Genomic DNA, 19839 nt, shown 5'->3' on the forward strand with positions numbered 1-19839 from the left:
AATGAAAGAAATCCCCCTGTGTCTGTGTTCTACTAAATTAAAAGTCCTTAAGTGTTATGTATCATGTGGACTCATAAGAAAAGTATGTAACAAGTGAACGGGGAGCATGGAAACCAAGCCAAGATAAAGGAAGACCAGAGTAACTGTGTGTCAGAGGCTGACAATCAGAAAATATTAAACACAGTATTTTTCAAACAAACAAAAGAGGAAAAAAGGATGATACTAGAAACTGCAGGTTAGTAAGATGCATTCAGGCAGTCATTCTTTTAAAAAGTGTTTGCTGAGCATCTACACTGTATCAGTTGATATTCGGGGCATGAAGACCACACTTTTTTTTTTTAAGGACTTATTGTATTTTATTTATTTATTTTCTCCAATTTTTTTTCTATTTCAGTATCACTCCTTTTCCTCTTCTTTATGTTATTATTGTCCTACAAGTATACATCTTTATGAATTATAAGCCCATGAACAGTTTCATAATTATTGCTTTATGCAGCTATCTTTTAAATCACATAGAAGGAAAAGTTACTAACAAGGATAAACTTATGCTGTCTTTTATACATATTTACCTACGTAGCTACTCTTACTGGTGCTCTTTGTTCCTTTGTGAGAATTAGAGTTACTGCAAGTCTACACTTCTGAACAAAAACAGACCCTGGTCTCCAGTCTCTTGGAGTCATGGAGCTTACAAAGTCGTGGGAGAAACGGACTCAAAGTGGATGTTAGTGCAAGGAATGATTGCAAAATAAACTGCAGTCATCTTGGAGACACATGTACCTGTGTGTGCCCAGGCTTTTTCAATAATGAGGCTTAAAGTATTTGCTGATGATATTTGTTTTCCTCCCTTAGTGCAAATGTATATAGCCTATCTTTTTAGAAGGTTAACAGACCTTAGAACAATAGATAATAATCACGGTCTGTTAACTTCCTTTGTTGCCAGGGAAAACAAAACTATCAAAAAAAACTTGACTGTGAATGGAAGCATGGAAAAGCAGGGCACTAGCTAGAGGATAGAAGTAAGGAAGTTGTGGGGCTTTGTGTTTATTCGTTTGTGTTAATAAGGAAGTTGTGGGGCTTTGTGTTTATTCGTTTGTGTTAATATGGGAGAGACTGAGTATATTTATGAGATAAGAAGACTCCAAAGACGTAAAAGAGATGAAAGTTACAGGAGACGACTAATGGAACCATGTCCTAGAGAAGAAAGAAGTCTACTTTCCTTGAAACAGAAGGGGTGGAGATATGGTAGGCCCAGTGCAGGGGACCACGGGCCACCCCTCCATTATTGGGAGGAAAGAGGAAAGATATTCCCTTTGCCACTGTCTGTCAGACAAGGAGAACTAATCCCTATATGATCTTTATCCCATTCATGTTTAGTTAATGATGTGTCAGGGCTGTGGTTCCTTTAAGCTTTTTCAGAGTAAGAACTGTCTGACCCAGGGTAAACCTGAGATGGCAAGGATACTCGTCAAAATTGTTCTGTGATGCTCTAGACTGGAGGGTCTCCATTTACCTGACTCCTAAGTAGCCTTCTCAGTTCCCCTCTAGAAGCTGAACTGCACAGACTTTTGGGTCAGGGATAGTTACTTGGATTTGAACTTCAACTTGGCTCTTTAAACCTGTGCACAGGCACTAGACCCACTGTTTCTTAATGCAGAGGCTTGAGAGTTGCGTCCTCAGGTGTCTGCTTTGGGCAAGGTATTGCAAAGGATGCATGCTACCAGATGGTATTACTGTGATTAAAAACAACAACCTAGGGCTTCCCTGGTGGTGCAGTGGTTGAGAGTCCGCCTGCCGATGCAGGGGACACGGGTTCGTGCCCCGGTCTGGGAAGATCCCACATGCTGCGGAGCGGCTGGGCCCGTGAGCCATGGCCGCTGAGCCTGAGCATCCGGAGCCTGTGCTCCGCAGCGGGAGAGGCCACAACAGTGAGAGGCCCGCGTACCACAAAAAAAAAAAAAAAAAAAAAAAAAAAAAAAAAAAACAACAACCTAGAACATTAAAAAGTAGAACTTTTACTATATATATATATATATATATATATATATATATATATATATATATATATATTTTTTTTTTTGCGGTACGCGGGCCTCTCACTGTTGTGTTCTCTCCCGCTGCGGAGCACAGGCTCCCGACGCGCAGGCTCAGCGGCCATGGCTCACGGGCCCAGCCGCTCCACGGCATGTGGGATCTTCCCGGACCGGGTCACGAACCCGTGTCCCCTGCATCGGCAGGCGGACACTCAACCACTGCGCCACCAGGGAAGCCCTACAATATTTTTTAATAAGCAGTGTAGCAACCATCGATAGCTTTTGAAAAACACTGAGGCTTGCTTATTATTTCATACCAAAGTACTTTAAAAAAGAGGTTAATTACTTACATATTTTTTTAAAGTCTGGTGCTCCAAATAATGGTGAACTTTTCTGCGATCATAAATGGCTTATTAGTCGTAGAAAATCCAGCAAGTATTCTTCAAAATAAATAGTCGATTGCCTTTAGGTAAAGGTACATCTTACCTATGAATGAGAAATCAACTGCTTTTGAGAGTGTAGACTGATTATTTTGAGAACATCTATATGGATATTTTCCATTATATAATTTTATTGCTAAAAAGATATTAACAATTTCATATTTGGGCACTTAAAAACCTGGAAACATAATTTTCTAAACTTCATTAAAATCTTACAAAAAGAAAAGATTTGGTGGGCTTCAAACTGTCAAAAATATTTAAGATATGACGGTTTAAAAATTTTGGTTTGCAAGAACAAATGATTTTCAAGAGGATAAAGAGATTTTTACCAGTTAGATTTTAACCAGAAATCTTTGCATAATTAGTATGTGGATGAAAATCAAATGTCAGGGTTTAGTAAGTACAACTAATGATGCCTTTATTCCATTTTTAAATCAACCCATTTCCTGAGAAGCCTTTTCTTATGATAGCTATCAATCCAAGTTTAGAAATAAACTGAACTTAAACCAGGTCTTCAAATTACTGTACTTCAAAGCTTTAAACTAAGATTAAAACAGGCAAACATATATTCAATGACATTGATCTCATTAAATTTTAAAATAATTTTGGTAAGCACAAAAATGTACTTCTAATAAAAGTGTTTTCCTTACCTTAAAATTTTTGTTTACGTGTTTTATAGCGTGCATAATATATTAGTATTTAGCATAAAGCACATGTAAATTCGATAGTGGAGATGCATGCTCAAAAATTGTTTTGATGGGACGTCCTACCAAAACAGTTTGGAAAGCACTGGCTTTAGGAAGCTTTAACCTCTGGTTTTGCTTTTAGTTAATTTTCAAAGTGGAGTTCCGATTCTGAAGCTGCTCTAGCATACACGCGAACTAACCCAGGAAAACAAACCAATGCCCCAATTGGCTAAGTCTTCCCCAAACACCCTCAGGGGACGGGTTACTTGCCTCCCCCGCCAAGCCGTCTGCTCTCAGGCCGGGGCAGGAGGGTGCGCGCGGGGCTCAGCTTCCGCCCGGAAGTCCAGCCTGGGGGTGCGGAGTCCGAGATTGCACAGAACAGCGCCATCTCCCAGTGCTCTGAGTCACCGCCGGAAGCCGGCCCGAAAGCAAAGCGGACGTGAAGCATCCACCAAGCTGGAAGAGCAGCGGCCGCCGCAACAGCTGGAATCTCCCAGGTACCAGGGCTGCGAGGGCTCCCGAGCCCTCAGGTTCCCACGGCGGCCGTCTCTAGCCTGGAGCTCCGGCGGAGAGAGGAAGGAGGAAGGGGGCGAGGAGGCGAGGAAGGGAGGAAGGGAGGCCAGAGGCAGACGCAGGCGTTGGGAAAGGAGGAGGAGAGGACTAGGGGAACGACGGCAGGAGGTATCCGGGCAGGAGAGCTGCGGGGCTGGGGTCGCCCTGGCCCCCGCCGTACCCTGGGCCCCCGGCCCGCTTGGTCTGGGGCTCGAAGGACCGGGCTCCGAGACCCGAGCGCAAGTGCGCGGTGCCCAGACGCGCCCTGAGTCAGAGGGTGGTCTCCGGAGTGGGAGGGCTACGCGGCCTGCCGCCGCCGCCGCGCTGTGATTTGCTGGCAGTGAGGGCGCGGCCGGAAACCCGAGCCTGAGCGGCGGTTCCTGGAGATGGATGGGCGGGAGCTTTGGGGAGAGTAGTGAGTGAGAGGACCGCAGGGTGCGCAGGAAGACTGTGGCGCCCCCTGCCGCCTCGCCCGGATTTTGCATGGAGCTTTGGGCAAGTTCGCAGAGGTGCTGGGTCAATGCCACCTCCAGCACAAGTCCCTGTCCCCTCTGCGATCCAGCTTATTGCGCGTACGTCCCTCCCCTCCCCTCCCCTCCTTTTTTCTTTCTGTATTTCTTCCATTCTTTTTATTTTTTTTTAACATCTTTCATCTGTTTTTCTTTATGGGCTGCTTTCCCTCAACGTGAAGCAAACAAAAGCGTTCTCCCCGTCGTCTCCCCTCCTCTGCAGCCACAGTAGTTGACTGAAGCGATTCCACACTCGCCAGATACTACTCAGCCGTCTAGGCCCTGCTCCCACCCCTCTGCTGAGGGCTTTCGGGCCCAGACTGGCTCCCCTGCGCCTCTCCAGCCTGGGTGCTACCTTCCTGTCCTCCTCCAGCCCTCCCCACTTCCTTGGCCGCCCGCACACTCCCCGTTCTCCCAGGACATCCGGATGGTTGGGTCTCAGTCTCTCGTCTTTTTCCTCTCACTACCTGCAAAACTTGGAAATTCTCCAGAACGAGGTGGATTTTTTTTTTCTCTTATGCCTCCTCATGTGCATTCTGAGTAATTTCATCCATTCACCTAGAAGCTCCTGGAATCAGGATGCTGATGGCTCCCAATCCTCACTGGAGAACTTCTCAGCTTGAGTCCCCTACCTATGTTGACAAACGTCCCTCAGCTTTGTTACAGGATCCCTTGGGATGGAATGTTGCACTCATCTCAAATGGAACGAATGGAACATAGCACCTTCCCCATTCCAAGCTGGCTCCTCATGTGACTTCCTGGGGCTCCTGGCCCACCCTAAGGGTGGCTTAGCTACGAACCTCAGCGTAATCCTTCATCCTCCTGATTTTTATCCTTGTGTGACCAGTCACCCAGCCTGGCAGTTCCATATTCTAGTCTTTAGTGCAGAGATTTCCTCTGTATTAGGCAGTCCCTGGTCTATGGCAGTGGTCTACCGGCAGGGTCCACAGCCTTTTTCCCCACCAAATGGTGAGACACGATATTTTTCTAAAACTTAGGTATAGCATTTGTTTGAAAACCGTGCCTGGCTTTCCAGACCATAGCTCAAGTCCAAACCTTTAAACCTGGCGTGAGGGGCCCCTCTTGTCTCACGCATCAGTTCTCTCACAGGAGACACACCCACCCGCTGCCCTGGACCCCGCACAAACCATGGCCTTCCTCTACGTTCTTTGTACCTGCCTATCCTGCAGCCACAGCCCTAACATTCACCTCCCTCTTTCACCATCTTCTGAAGCTCCTGCCCAGTCCTGTTTCCCTTCTCCTGAACTCCTAAAGAGAATTCATTCTGCTTTACTGTGGGCTTCCTTAGCACTTTGTCAGTTGTCTTGGTATGGAGTGCACAGCCAGCTTGAAACCATGCATTCACGCATGTGTATCTCCCCAAGGGTGGGAGCTCCCAGTCAGGAATTATGGCATTTTTTTTTCTTCAAAATCATATAAGGACAGTTGGACATAAATGCTCTTTGAACAGATTCACTTTGGGATGTGAGTATGGGCTGGGGGAGTGGAGCGGGGAGATGACAGGCATTCAAGGCCCCCAGGAGAGAATGATGCTGAGTATAGTCGGCCCTCCCCTCTATCACTGGTTCTGCACTTGCAAATTCAACCAAAAGCAGATGGAAAGTATTTGAAAAAAATTATAGAAAGTTCCAAAAAGCAAAACTTGAATTTGCGCCCTCTGGCAACTATTTATGTAGCATTTACATTGTATTAGGGATTATAAGTAATCTAGAGCTGATTTAAAGTATACAAGAGGATGTGTGTAGGTTATGAGCAAATACTATACCATTTTATATAAGGGACTTGAGCATCCTTGGATTTTGGTATCCACGGGGGTCCTGAAACCAAACCCCCATGGAAACCGAGGGACAACTACTTGGAAGCAGAAGGCTTGCTTTTGTGGCTGAATCTGTCAGTTTTTTTCTGAGACCTGAGGACAGTATTTAATTGTTCTGACCTTGTTTGTTCACCTGTAAAAGGAAAATGAGTTTAATGCCAATCCATTTTACTGGCTGGAAATAAAATCTTTTCACTGGTGCGAGCTGGGACACATCTGAGAGGTGCACTGGTGTGCTTGTGCAAGGGTGTGTCAGTGCCGGGGGCAAGATGCTGACGGGAAGTACTCTGCTGCTGCCCAGCACCTGGATGTGGAAAAGGAATGGAGGTGAGGAAATGAGATGAAGAAAGAGGCCATATGGAAGAAACCAGAAATAGACATTGACAATTAAGAGCAGTTACAATGTAAAGAGGACATTGATGTGATATTCCAGTTCATTCCTTTGCCTTTTCAGATTGGACAACTACACACACACACGCACACACACACACACACTCACACTCAGCCCAAGCTTATATCTGCTTCACCCTGGTTCCTGTAAAACAAAGAATGTTGCCCGCCATCCAGTTCTACAAGGATCAAGTCATTAGCCATTGCAGTCGCTGACCTACAGTGCACGCTGAAAGGAATTCAGGATGAAAAACAGGATGAGGCACTCTGTGCTTTGGGAAAACAGACTCCTTAGAGAGAGGTATCGCAGGAAAAATTTTAATGAACCCAGATTCTTGCATCTTCCCCTACGTCGGAAAGCACTAAAATCACTAACTGAGATATCTGGTCCTCGTGACTAGCAGGAACCCTTTACTGATACGTATGTCTGACTGCGTGCATTCCCTAAAATCACGCCTCTCCCCCTACCTCCTCGGAGCTCTCTGAGAGGCTGTCTCCCAGCCTACAGTCCTCAGTAAGACCCCCGAATAAAACTTAGCTCACAACTTAAGCGCACGTTGTGCATTTTTTATTTCAGTCCAGAGGTCAAAACTCTTACGCTCATGTAAGATCAAATCCAAATTTATTCCTGTCTTTCGTCTCCAGTTTACCTAATTCTTTCCTTCTTTGAGTCTCTTTGGTGCCACCTTCTGGTAGGCGCAGTGCTATCAAGTTTGAATATCTCTCCTGGCTCCTGGGTTTTTATTTTCCGAAACATCCTCAAGTGTAAGGTGAGGAAATGTGGAGTGAGAAGTGGCCTGGAGGCAGGCTGAGCCTTGCTCTGCGGTGGGACTTGCCCACTGCAGACACATCAGCCTTCTGACCCTTGCAGCCCTCGGGTTCAAGCCCTGCAGCTGACGGCTCTGGAGGGACTTACTGAAGTGAGGGCAGTGAGGAACTTAACTCTGTGTCCTCTATTAAATGACCTATTACGTATAGAGCACTGTTGTCAAACTGTGCCATTGTTGTATTTTCTTGGTTGACGTTTTAATACATTTTTTTCAAACTTTAAAGAATGTGCACTGGTTTGGGCTGTTGTTTTATATTTAGAGTGTGAACTTCACACCGTTTCTTTTTTTTTTTTCCCACAACCCTTTTTTTTTCTTTTAAACCAGAGACATCTCCTCTTGAAAAAAATATCTTAGAAGGAATCTTCAAAGGAACCATTCAACAGTGAAGAGGCTCTGGTTAAAACAGTTGTGTTCCCCACCCATTTTCCCCTCCTGCCCTTGAGGCCCAGAAGACCCACCCCCTCCAAGTCTAAATGAAATATACGTTCAAGACTGCCGCAGGAGGCCCTTCTAGTCCACTGGGGAACTGAAAGAAGGACCAGAGAATGGCCCATCTGTTTATAAAAATGAGCACATGCATGATGATGCTTATCTCTAGGTGGAGTTTTCAGTACTTTTCTTGTTTGCTAATTTTCCAAATTGGAACATATTTTTCTTGTGTAGCTTTGCAATTTTTGAGTTAAAAATATACATACCAATTGAAAAAAAGATAGCATAATAGAAAAAATAACTTATAGCGTCATGGGATTATGGGTGATGATTTGTCCTTTTATTTTCCAAAATATCTTCAACTATAACAGCAAAGAGATTCAGGGAAACCAAGATGAGCTGATGAACTTTAATAATTTACTGACTAGCAGCCCAGGTTTCTAGAAGGTTTAATAGAAATAAATGCAGCATTTATAAAATTTTTCTAAAATTGTAAAAATTAATATGCTGCAAAAGCTTTTCACAACTTGCAGCAAGGTGCCTGATGCGATTTTTTTTTTTTTTTTTTTTGCAGTACGTGGGCCTCTCACTGTTGTGGCCCCTCTCGTTGCGGAGCACAGGCTCCGGACGCGCAGGCTCAGCGGCCATGGCTCACGGGCCCAGCCGCTCCGCGGCATGTGGGATCTTCCCGGACCGGGGCACGAACCCGTGTCCCCCGCATCCGCAGGCGGACTCCCAACCACTGCGCCACCAGGGAAGCCCCCCTGCTGCGATTTTGCTCCCACCATCCCACGGACACTATCTTCCTTGACAATTACATTTTAAAGGGATGGCTTCTAGGGACTTGAGAAGGATTGTCTTGGGCTGTAAAATAGGAAGGAGGCTTTTCAAAATGTTTACCTCTCAAAGGAGCAGAGAAAGAACTTATGAAGACAAACTGCCTAAAGTAAGTGCTCTAAGGAAAGAGAGGTCAGGCACCAGAGGCAGGAAGAAGCTTGTCTAAAGTTTAGTCAAGCTGGGGGGAAAGTTAAGGCTGGATCCAAAATTAGTGCCTGATTTAAAGTGTGCATCTGACGACTTGAGATTTGGGCTTCACGTTCTACCTCCGTGCCCAGGGGCTCCCTTCACAGCTCCCAGCCCAGTTTCAACAACTCCGGTGGAAAATGGTGTATTGTTTTCGAGTCCTTCTGACTTAAAGTAAATTTTGTGTTTTCCCAGGAGCCCACATTTTAGGGCAGACCATCCCAGAAAAACCCTCCCAAATCTGTTGAAATCCATCCAGCTGTCTTCATGTGACATCGTGACAGAAATGTCATTTTTATTTATAGTATATTATAATTCATAGAACGTTGCTTATAAATTATGCCAGAGACAGCACACTGAAGAACTATCAGTAATAGGGGGATTTATCTTACAGTTCTGGAGGTCCGAAGTCCGTAAGATGCTGGCAGAGCTACATTTTAAGTCTGGAGGCTCTAGGGCAGAGTCCGTTTCCTCGCCTTTTGCAGCTCGTAGAGGCTGCCTGCGTTCTGTGGCTCCACACCATCCTGCCCTTTGCTTCCATCCTCACTTCTCCTTCTCTGGCTCTGAGCCTCCTGCCTTCCTCTTATAAGAAGCCTGTGATTACACTGAACCCACCTGATGATCCAGGTGACTCCATCTCAAGATCCTTAATTCAGTCACATCCGCCAAGTCTTTATTGCCCTGTAAGATAACATCATCACGGGTTTTGGAGATTCAACGTGGATGTTTGGGGAGGCAGTTACTCTGCTGACCATACCCAGTGTCCACAGACTGGGGTGGAGGTGTGACTAGTGACTAGTGAGCAGTGGCTAGTGGAGGGCGTGGCTCATGTGCTTCTGTGTTTTGCTTTGGGTGCAGACCTTCATTGATGGATGATCTCTGTGAAGCAAATGGCACTTTTGCCATCAACTTATTAAAGCTGCTGGGTGAAAAGGACAACTTGCGAAACGTGTTCTTCTCTCCCCTGAGCCTCTCCTCTGCCCTGACCATGGTCTTAATGGGGGCCCAAGGAAACACTGCGGCGCAGATGTCCCAGGTATGCGTGCCCACCACAAAGGAAGACCAAGGGCGGGCTTCCTGTGTGCTTTCATAGAGCTGGTCTGGCCAGTGAGGCTGGGAGGTGGGAGGGGCACCGTGGTGATGGAGAGGAAGCAGACATGGGTAGAAAGGTGAATCGTGTAAGACGGCATCTCCTGCTAGTTTTCATGGGAGAAATCAAGTCACTACGTTATTTTCTGCATCTTTGATAAGAAAGGTGAACTAAAACTCTGTTCCACAAAAAGGCCAAGAATTTCACCTTTGTTCTATTTTAAACTTTTGCTCACATTGTATCTCAAATTGAAATGCAACTGTGTAAGTGAACCTTTTTGTTAAATCGGTTGTTTCTAGTGTACAATTATGCATAAGTGGAAGACGAATGCAACACAAATGAGGACTTACATCTTCTGCAGTTTTTTAGAGGGAATATATTATCTGATTGATCTGAAATGGGTTATACGTGCCCTTAGCTACCAATGAAGTAGTGGATATTACTTTAGGAAAGTAGACCTTCCCCTATTTATGTCTTAGTTTCTTGGACTGTCTGGTGAATGTATCCCAGAAAACTGTCATATACACATCATGTTCCCACTAATAGCGGGGTGCGCAGACACCCCCCAGAAGTGTGTCCACGGCCACAGTTGAATCCCTGGTGGCTCGCTCTTCCAGCTCCCTGGAGGAATGAAGCTTTGGACTGGGGTTGTTGGGAGATAAGGGAACTGCCTTGATTCTCACTCTGACCTGACATTTAAGTCACAGTCTGGTCTGGAGGACTTCTGTGGAATTGCTAATGAAACATTTCTGCTCATCTTGTCTTCTGTGGGTCATTCCCGCTACCTGTTTGTTCTGTTCTGTCTCCCTCCTGAGTTATCACGTGCTGTCTTCCTGGCATAGATCAATCTGCTAGAGCAGGGCTTTCCACCTGGGGGCGATTTTTCCTCCCTGGAACAGTTGACAAAGTCTGGACAGAGTTGCTGGTCATAACCAAGAGGTGCTACTGACATCTAGTGAGCAGAGGCCAGAAATGCAGCTAAATATCCCAGGATGTGCAGGATAGCCTCCCAACAAAGTATGTGGCCCCCAAAGTCTATATTGCCAGGTTGAGGAACCCCGTGCTAGACGGTTAAACAAAACTCATTTTAAAGTAGGATTCTCGGTGATTTTCAGTGTAGAAATTTGTTTGGAAGTAGCTCTTTGGGGGAGAAATGGCATGTCAAAAGTTGCTGTTCTCGTCTTCTCTTACCAGGCACTTTGTTTGAACAGAGGTGGAGAGATTCACCAAGGATTCCAGTCACTTCTCATGGAATTGAACAAATCTGGCCCTCAGTACTTGCTCAAAACTGCCAACAGACTCTTTGGGGAAAAGACATGTGATTTCCTGCCAGTAAGTAGCGCTCGCACACTGATGCAAAAGAAATCGAAAAGAAAACAGAAACTACAGAAGAGCAGAGATAAAGTGTAGCTCTGCTGCCTTAAAAATGTGCTTAGAATTATATTTTGTAATTGTAATTTGGAATTTTATGATTGCTTCTGAATTGTGTCCTTTGAAAAAGTACTGTCTCTGATACATCTTCCCAGATGTCCATTTCAATTTGTCCATCGTCCTGCACCCAGACCTGCCTCTCCCCCTTGATCCCCTTCTCAGTGACCACATCACCCTCGCCATCCCCTGGTCTCATCTCTGATCGTTGGGCTGTTTCTGTGGAGCTGGCCTCGCAAAGTCTCTTAAATTTGTCCCATCTCCTGAATCACCACCGCCATTGCCTGGGTCCAGACTCACATCTTCTACACTATTATTTTAATTGTTTCCTCATGGATCTCTCCAAATTCAGCCTAGTCTTTTCACACTACTGACAGAATAATCTTTCTGACATTAAAATCTGTTCATAAAAAAGAAGGTTTTGAACCTGGGTAGTTCCTGTTTACTGCAACATATAATTCCAGAGTTCCCTAGTCCAGTAGAAGCCTGCCATTATTCAATAAGTGAAGTCCAAAAAATTATGCCACATAATATGCAGAGTGATGCTGTCTTAAGATTAATGAAATGATCAGGGCAAGTCCAGCCATCTTATTGGCCAGCAGTTCCAAGGATTATTTTGTTAGACTCAGATATAATCGTGTTCTAGCTGCTGTTGGGTGCTACCCCATGGAGGTTGCCTGCTCTGGGCTTAAATATTATTGGACATGATTCTGGATCCCTCAGCTAGTTAGGTTTTCTAGGATAAGCACTAGTGATTCCAGGAATCTCCTGGTGAATTGATATTCATTTTTGAATATCACACTGACCTTTGAATACTGTAATTGGGGAATACTGGGGACACAGGGAACCATTCTCCACTTTTCTTGGTTGCTTGGGTCCTTCTTCTCTCTACATCTTCTTTCTTCTGTAGAAGCTAAAATGTTTGAGAACAGGAGATGGGCGGAGGATGGGAGCCCATTGCCAGGCACATTATATCAGGAAACAAGTTTTCATGAGGTGAGTTATCCTTGGGTTTTAATGTATTGCATATAACAACCTTCTTGATTTGGTCCCAACTTATATACCATGGCTTATCCCTTGTCACTGTTTTCCCTAATACCTTACACACACACACACACACACACACACACACACACACACAGACACACACACACAATGATTCCGCTCCTGGAGGACCTGTAACATTTGTTGATAATCTAGTTCTACTATGGAGCCTCCCAATCATTCCCTAAGGACGTTTCAGACACTGTGGTTGGTGCTGATGATACAAAAATGAGTAAAACAGGGTTAGACCGCCTAGTAGGGGAGACAAAATCAAACAGAAAGTCAATATGGAGTTTAAGCGTTTGACAGGAACGTTCACGGGCTGTTTTGTGCATGGCTGCCACCGTCTATATTCTCAAAACGTATTGTAGGGGCTTCCCTGGTGGCGCAGTGGTTGAGAGTCCGCCTGCCGATGCAGGGGACACGGGTTCGTGCCCCGGTCCAGGAAGATCCCACATGCCACGGAGCGGCTGGGCCCGTGAGCCATGGCCGCTGAGCCTGCGCGTCCGGAGCCTGTGTTCCGCAACGGGAGAGGCCGCAGCAGTGAGAGGCCCGTGTACCACACACACACACAAAAGAAACGTATTGTAACTATCGTGTGTATATGTTTCTCCCTCAGCAGACCGTGAGCCACCTCAGGTCCAAGGTCATGTCTTCACCCTGGTGTCCAGTGCCAGGCGCAAAGCCAGCAGTCTATACATTTTGATTAGTTGCATAAATGAGTCTTAAAGTACAGGGTGCCCTGTGCAAGCATTTGTGCTAGAAACACGTTAAGAAAGAAATGTTTTCACACTTTTAGGAAACTTTTGACAAGTAGAGTGTGGCCAAACTTGGTGTTTTGCCTTTGTAGGCCTTTAAGGAATCCTGCCAGAAGTTCTATCAGGCAGGCCTGGAGGAACTGTCCTTTTCTAAAGACACTGAAGAATGCAGGAAACACATAAATGACTGGGTGACGGAGAAGACTGAAGGTGAGAGATTTTCATTTCAGGAGATGTGGTGTTATGAGGGGCACAGAGATGAGATTGCCTGGGATGTGACCTCCACGGGTGGCCACTGTGACCCTGTAACCAGTGGACTGTTTATGTGCGTTTGCTGGGCTTTCAGGCCATTGATGCAATTCTGATATTTTTCTTGGGCTTACGAAGTGGTGATTTCTGAATAATGCTTAAACCTAATGTTAGTCTCTCAGATGCCCTCCCCTCTGGAAGGTAATGGAACATCCCCGAAAAATGCTTCCTCTTTGGTGCCCCATTTAACTTCTACCTGGAGGACACTGCCGTGCTCTAAGGCAGGAGGACATTCCATTTACATTATAGCTGAGGTGGGACAACGTTTCATGTCACCTCCTGGTGGTGATGTGAGCCGCTCTGGTTTCATTCTGAACTTGGCTGTGGCTACGTTTGCTTTTCTGAATTTGCTCCAGATTCTGGAAGTGCAGCTGATGTGGAGCATCCAGGGTGCCCTGTCCAGACACATTCTGTCTCACCAGAAACATTTCTGCCAGTTCTCAATTGAGTGCAGAGGAAAAGGACGTGCTTTTCAGAACTCTAAGTACTCAGCACGTAATTTAAAGACATCAGCAGGAGGGGAGGTTACGTCACTCGTTTGTTCATGTGCCCGCCTGGCACTCATTATTCCACCCGTTCCATCTTATGGCGCATCCACTGCGCGTCAGGCAGCCACAATACCCATGATTACACAGGCAGCCAACGACCAGCGGAAGGGAAGAGCCTTTCACGTTGATATTTTCATGCGTCACGTGTGCAGTGGTCTCTGGCTCTCCAGTTGATCTAGCAGCGCTGAGTCAGCTAGGGAAGCCAGAAGCTTCTCCACACCTCACCCTCCCTCCACCACCCGCTTCCCCCTCCACGGCTACTCACACCCTTCCTTCCACCAGGTTGACCACCCAAGTTTTCCCAGAATAGCAGAGCTGGAGGCGAGGCTGGGCATCACCTTGTCTCCGCTGTCATTGGACAACTCAATTTGGGCCCCTTTATTGCATCCCCCTAATTCTTTTGTCCCATTCCCTCCCTCCAGGAAGCTGCCTTCTCCCATTTACAGATCTGTATCCCCATCCTTTGGAAGCCTCGTCTCACCTAAATGAGACTTGAAGGTGGGCACAGAGCAATGATTCTTAATCAGAATCAACCTCCAGGGGATATCCGGCCATAACTGAAGACATTTTCAGTTGTCATAGTTGGGGGAAATGATACTGCCTAAACATCCTAAACGCATAGGACCATCCCCAAAACAAAGAATTATGTGGCCTAAAATGCCAGTAGTGGCGTGACTGAGAAATTATGGTGACAAGGTCGAGAAGCTTACAGTTGGAATCGAGACTCTTGGGTTACTTTCTCAGCTCAACACTTTGTCGCCTATGTGACCTTGGCAAAAAGTCAGGCAAATACTCTGAACCTGAATTTCTACATCTATAAATTGAGGGCAAAATCATCGTTGACCTGCCTGCCTCAAGATTGTTGTTTAAGGACAAACACTACGCTGTATGTGTGCACAGAATGAAACACCATCACCCTGATTCCCCAGGCAGCCAGAACAACAGGATCCAGCCTTTTCTCCACCAAGCCTTGGCTTTCAATGTCAAGAGAACTTTTGTAAAAGAATGTTTATTCTCCCCCCATAGCAATAACTTTCTCTCATACTCTTTACAGGAAAGATTTCAGAGATACTGGGGGCTGGGGCAATCGGTCCTCTGACTAAGCTGGTCCTCGTGAATGCAACCTATTTCAAAGGGAAGTGGAATGAGCAGTTTGACAGGAGGCACACAAGGGGAATGACCTTTAAAACCAACACGGTAGGGACACAGTTTGCAGATATACAGCTACTTTCTAAAGCAATACTCTGGGAAAGGTTGTGAGTGAATGGAAAAAAATAATTTATTTCACACTGTCTTGATTCTTAATTTATTATTTCTGAAGGAATTTCATGCCCCCTATATATCTCTTATTGGAATGGGAAAGAGAAAAACTAAAATAATTGTTACATTGATCATTTTGTTTTTGGATCCTTGGCCACATCAGTCTTCTCTCTCTGGTCATGTTATTTGGATTGAAAGAAACTGTCTTCTAAGGCTTGGAATTCTGTTTGTATTTTAGTATCACTGTTGTATTTAGACACTTTCTTGCAACAGTCAATGACAACTGTGACTATCTACTGCCTTAGAATTCATGGCTGTACAATTCCTAATACAAGAAAAAAAGTGTTAGCAAATGTTCAGGCCAGCTTTGTTTTTATTTATTCTTGGATCTTCTTAAAAAATAAAAATTATACGTATTTAAGGTGTACAAGGTGAGGATTTGATATACATATATATAGTGAAATAATTACCACAGTCAAGCTAATTAAAATATCTTTCCCTCACATAGTTACCATATATTGTCTGTGATGACAGCACCTGAAATCTACCCTCTTAGCAGATTTCCAGTATTTGATACAGTATTATTAACTATAGCATCATGTTGTATATTTGATTTCTAGAATTACATGCCTAACTTTAAAAACACTTTTCTCCATTCACTTTTTTTTTTTTCGTTACGTGGGCCTCTCACTGTTGTGGCCTCTCCCGTTGCGGAGCACAGGCTCCGGACGCGCAGGCTCAGCGGCCATGGCTCACGGCCCAGCCGCTCTGCGGCATGTGGGAGCTTCCCGGACCGGGGCACGAACCCGTGTCCCCCACATCGGCAGGCAGACTCGCAACCACTGCGCCACCAGGGAAGCCCTCTCCATTCACTTTTGAATATGGTAACGGCCGGGGTCAGTAACTGTTAGCTTGGAATTTGACCTCCATCTGCTTGATAACAGCGTATTGCACCAAAATTTATAAATCTAGAATATATTTGATGCAAGCTTTCAAAATGGTGGACCCTAGACATCTTATCCAGGTTCCCCCTTCAAGAAAAGCAAGGCCATAAAGCCAACTATATAATTGAGCAAGTTTTCAGAATACAAGTATAACTCCTGGGACTTCCCTGGTGGCGCAGTGGTTAAGAAGCTGCCTGCCAATGCAGGGGACATGGGTTCGAGCCTTGGTCCGGGAAGATCCCACATGCCGCAGAGCAACTAAGCCCGTGCGCCACAACTACTGAGCCCGCGTGCCCAGAGCCCGTGCTCCGCAACAAGAGAAGCCACCGCAATGAGAAGCCTGCGCACCACAACAAAGAGTAGTAGCTTCCGCTCGCCACAACCAGAGAAAGCCTGCGCGCAGCAGTGAAGACCCAACGCAGCCAAAAATAAATAAATAAATTTACTGGGAAAAAAAAAAGTATAACTCCCTCTGGCCTATATACCTTTTCTAACCAGATCTTTCAGCCTGAAGACCTGAATACTAGTTAAATTTCCTCTTAACTTGGAGAAATAAGTTTTTAATTAAAAGGTCCCTGGGAGTGCTTCTCTACCCATCTTCTCAAAAGAGAAAAAAACCACAATTTCTTCTGAGAATAATATAGTTTTGTGTCTCTCTATATTCATGAATTTATTCTCTCCCGCCTCAAAATACTTGATCTGCTGGGGCAATAGAATGTTATACTCAACACTAATATGTAATAGTGAAGACTTTACATCAGTCAGCATAAGTGCACAGAAGTAATAATTATATGTACCTAGGGATTCTGCGAATCAGACATATCTTTTTTTTAGTGCACTGTGCTCATTTTTCAGTAATTTGATTTTAATGTTGTATTCTTATTAGGAGAAGAAGACAGTGCAGATGATGTTTAAGCAAGCTAACTTTAAAATGGGGTATGTGGAGGAGGTGCACGCCCAGGTCCTAGAGCTGCCCTACGTGGAGGAGGTGCTGAGCATGCTCATTTTACTGCCTGATGACAACACGGATCTCGCTGTGGTAAGCCCTTGGCAATGAGTCTGAGTGTCCATGGATCCCGGCTGGGCTCATTTTTAAAAGTCCATCCACCAGATAGCATTTGAGGAATTTCCAGTTTAGGATTATTTTAAGGAGTGCTACATGAACACCACTGCATGTCTTTTGGTGAACATGTGTATGCATTTCCTGTTGAGGGTACAACTAGGAGTGGAACTGCTGGTATTGACAAATGTTGATGAAGCTTAGAAGAGAGACTTCCAAAAATATAAGAACATTATTATTTATTTTGAAGGGAGGGGCTAGTTGAGAGCCCAATAATTACTGAACAAAAGGACAGGAAAAGGATAAGAATGGATCTGGGCAGTATTCCTCAAGCATGAATGTGCATATTAACCTAATGGGATCTTGTTAAAATGCAGACTTTGATTTGGGGGGAGTTATGGCCTGAGATTTTGCATTTCTAACAATATTCCAAGTGATGCAGACGCCATTGGTCATAGACCAACTTGAGGACCAAGCGCCTAAAGTACAGGTGAGGAATTTATCTTAGACAGGAGGATGACATCCTCCCGTGACAGAAAGTGGGGGTTCAGGATGGGGGAAAGTAACTTTGTAGGGTGGGAGGCACGAGAGTGAGAGTATGCTGGTGATCTGGCTCTCTGGGGTGTAGGGGAAGCATTATAATATTTAGTGATTCCTGTGGTGTAAATACCCCCCACCATGGCTGAATTTAGGCTCCCGAGGGTTTAACAATTGACTCTCACCGGAGATACAAGCCAGCTCCAGCCCACCACCTGCACACCAGCACACCGCTGTGAGGCTAGGGCCTGCCTGATCTCCCTGGCTTCTCCACGGAATCAGGAAGGTCCTGGCATAAGTCAAGGATGCGCTCTGTCATGGCGACTTGAGAAGAAAATTAGGAGAGTCTAGGAATAGAGCTGACATCCAAGCCCAGCTGTCGCTGGAGTGGAGCACGCACCTGGACGCCAGGTGGTGAAGGGAAGTGGGGACGCAAGTGGAAGTCCCCTCTTCCTCCTTTATTTCTTCCCTGTGGATAAATAGAATGAGTTCTGGGTCTTGTAGGTTTTGAAACTCCAGGGCAGGCAGAGGGCAAGCAAGGATGCCAGAAGCAATCGTCCTGTGGAATTCCCCACTGCTGCTTTCCCCTCCCCAGAATCCACGCCTTCCTTCCCGTTCATATGATCCCTGATTTCCCCATTTTTCATCCATCAGAGTTCTGAGCCATGCTTTGTCTCCCTTTTGTCGAACAAGTTCTCAAACTCATGGTAAAGTGTTTCGCGTGAATACAATCAATTGGTTATGAGAATTTTCTAAACTTAAGAAAACGCTTGAAATGAATTTGGTACAGATAGTTAAAAATAAAACCCTATCTTTGTCTCAGGTGTTTTCTAACTGTTCTTCTCTTGTATCCATAAAACAAGGAAAATGCAAGAATTTGAGGGGAAATCCTGGTGTGTTTATAAGAGGAAATATCCCCTTAGATTGTCTTGGACCAGATCTCACCATCTAGCTGCAGGTCATGCGTGTCCACGTGGAGGTGTTAATGAGTGGGGGGATGGGTGGGTACCAGGCTCTTGTCATCTAGCTTTTAAGATTTAACTCTTCATTATTTCAGGTGGAAAAGGCACTTACATATGAGAAGTTCAGAGCCTGGACAAATCCAGAAAAGCTGACTAAGGATAAAGTTCAAGTTTTTCTTCCCAGATTAAAGCTGGAGGAGAGTTACGACTTGGAGGCTTTTCTTCGAAGTTTAGGAATGACTGATGCTTTTGAGGAAGCCAAGGCCGACTTTTCTGGAATGTCAGCCAAGAAGAACGTGCCCATGTCCAAGGTCGTGCACAAGTGCTTTGTAGAGGTCAATGAGGAGGGCACGGAGGCAGCTGCGGCCACTGCTGTGGTCAGGAACTCCCAGTGCAGCAGAACTGAACCAAGATTTTGTGCAGACCACCCTTTCCTTTTCTTCATCAGACACCATGAAACCAACAGCATTTTGTTCTGCGGCAAGTTCTCTTCTCCATAAAGAGCTGCAGTCGTTGTACGTCACGCTGCCCACCCTGCCTTACTTCAAATTCCCTGTGACCAAATTGATGCGGTGGTTTTTTTTGTTTGTTTGTTTGTTTTTGCGGTACACGGGCCTCTCACTGTTGTGACCTCTCCCGTTGCGGAGCACAGGCTCCGGACGCGCAGGCTCAGTGGCCATGGCTCACGGGCCCAGCCGCTCCGCGGCATGTGGGATCTTCCCGGACCGGGGCACAAACCCGTGTCCCCTGCATCGGCAGGCGGACTCTCAACCACTGCGCCACCAGGGAAGCCCTGATGCGGTGGTTTGAATGCCAAAATAAAGTGTAATTATGATAACAGGATCCCCTCACAGAGTTGTTGAGAGGATTTAATAGGTTGATAAAGAAATTAGAGCAATACCTGCTGTAGCAGTACACAATATCATGATTAGACAAGAGTCAATTGCATTTTTATGCATCTAAAAAGCAACAGTTAGAAAATGTAATTAATTTTGCACTAAAAATATAATGTTCTTAGGAATGTTAATTAACAAAAGATAAGCAAGACTGTTACGTTGAAAATTATAAAGTGCTATCAACAGTCATTAACGATGACCAAAATAAATGGACATATTTCATATCACGAATAGACCTTGAGTTAAAAAATTGTCAGTTCTCCCCCACTTGTCCTAT

General features: G+C 45.3%; 2 protein-coding genes across 6 annotated transcripts in view; one reads left to right on the forward strand and one right to left on the reverse strand.

The window, feature by feature from the left end:
* SERPINB3 (serpin family B member 3) overlaps positions 1 to 3525 on the reverse strand; it is an 81253-nt gene extending 77728 nt beyond the window's left edge. For all 5 annotated transcript variants that reach the window (XM_081253299.1, XM_081253295.1, XM_081253297.1 and 2 more), the window contains exons 1-2: positions 3427 to 3525; positions 2381 to 2516 (exon numbers count right to left, since the gene is read on the reverse strand). The gene's annotated coding sequence lies outside the window, so the exon portion shown is untranslated. The remainder of the gene's footprint in view (positions 1 to 2380; positions 2517 to 3426) is intronic.
* Positions 1 to 19509, forward strand: part of LOC308626745 (uncharacterized protein) — a 56422-nt gene extending 36913 nt beyond the window's left edge. Inside the window, exons 9-15 of the mRNA XM_081252150.1 lie at positions 3411 to 3653; positions 9585 to 9762; positions 11011 to 11148; positions 13139 to 13256; positions 14958 to 15100; positions 16994 to 17146; positions 18762 to 19509. Coding sequence (XP_081108276.1) covers positions 3411 to 3653; positions 9585 to 9762; positions 11011 to 11148; positions 13139 to 13256; positions 14958 to 15100; positions 16994 to 17146; positions 18762 to 19166 — 1378 coding nt within the window. The 3' untranslated portion in view covers positions 19167 to 19509. The remainder of the gene's footprint in view (positions 1 to 3410; positions 3654 to 9584; positions 9763 to 11010; positions 11149 to 13138; positions 13257 to 14957; positions 15101 to 16993; positions 17147 to 18761) is intronic.
* The last annotated feature ends 330 nt before the right edge of the window (positions 19510 to 19839 follow it).

The sequence above is a fragment of the Mesoplodon bidens genome (assembly GCF_964165515.1).
Source record: "Mesoplodon bidens genome assembly, chromosome: 13".
Taxonomy (NCBI): domain Eukaryota; kingdom Metazoa; phylum Chordata; class Mammalia; order Artiodactyla; family Ziphiidae; genus Mesoplodon; species Mesoplodon bidens.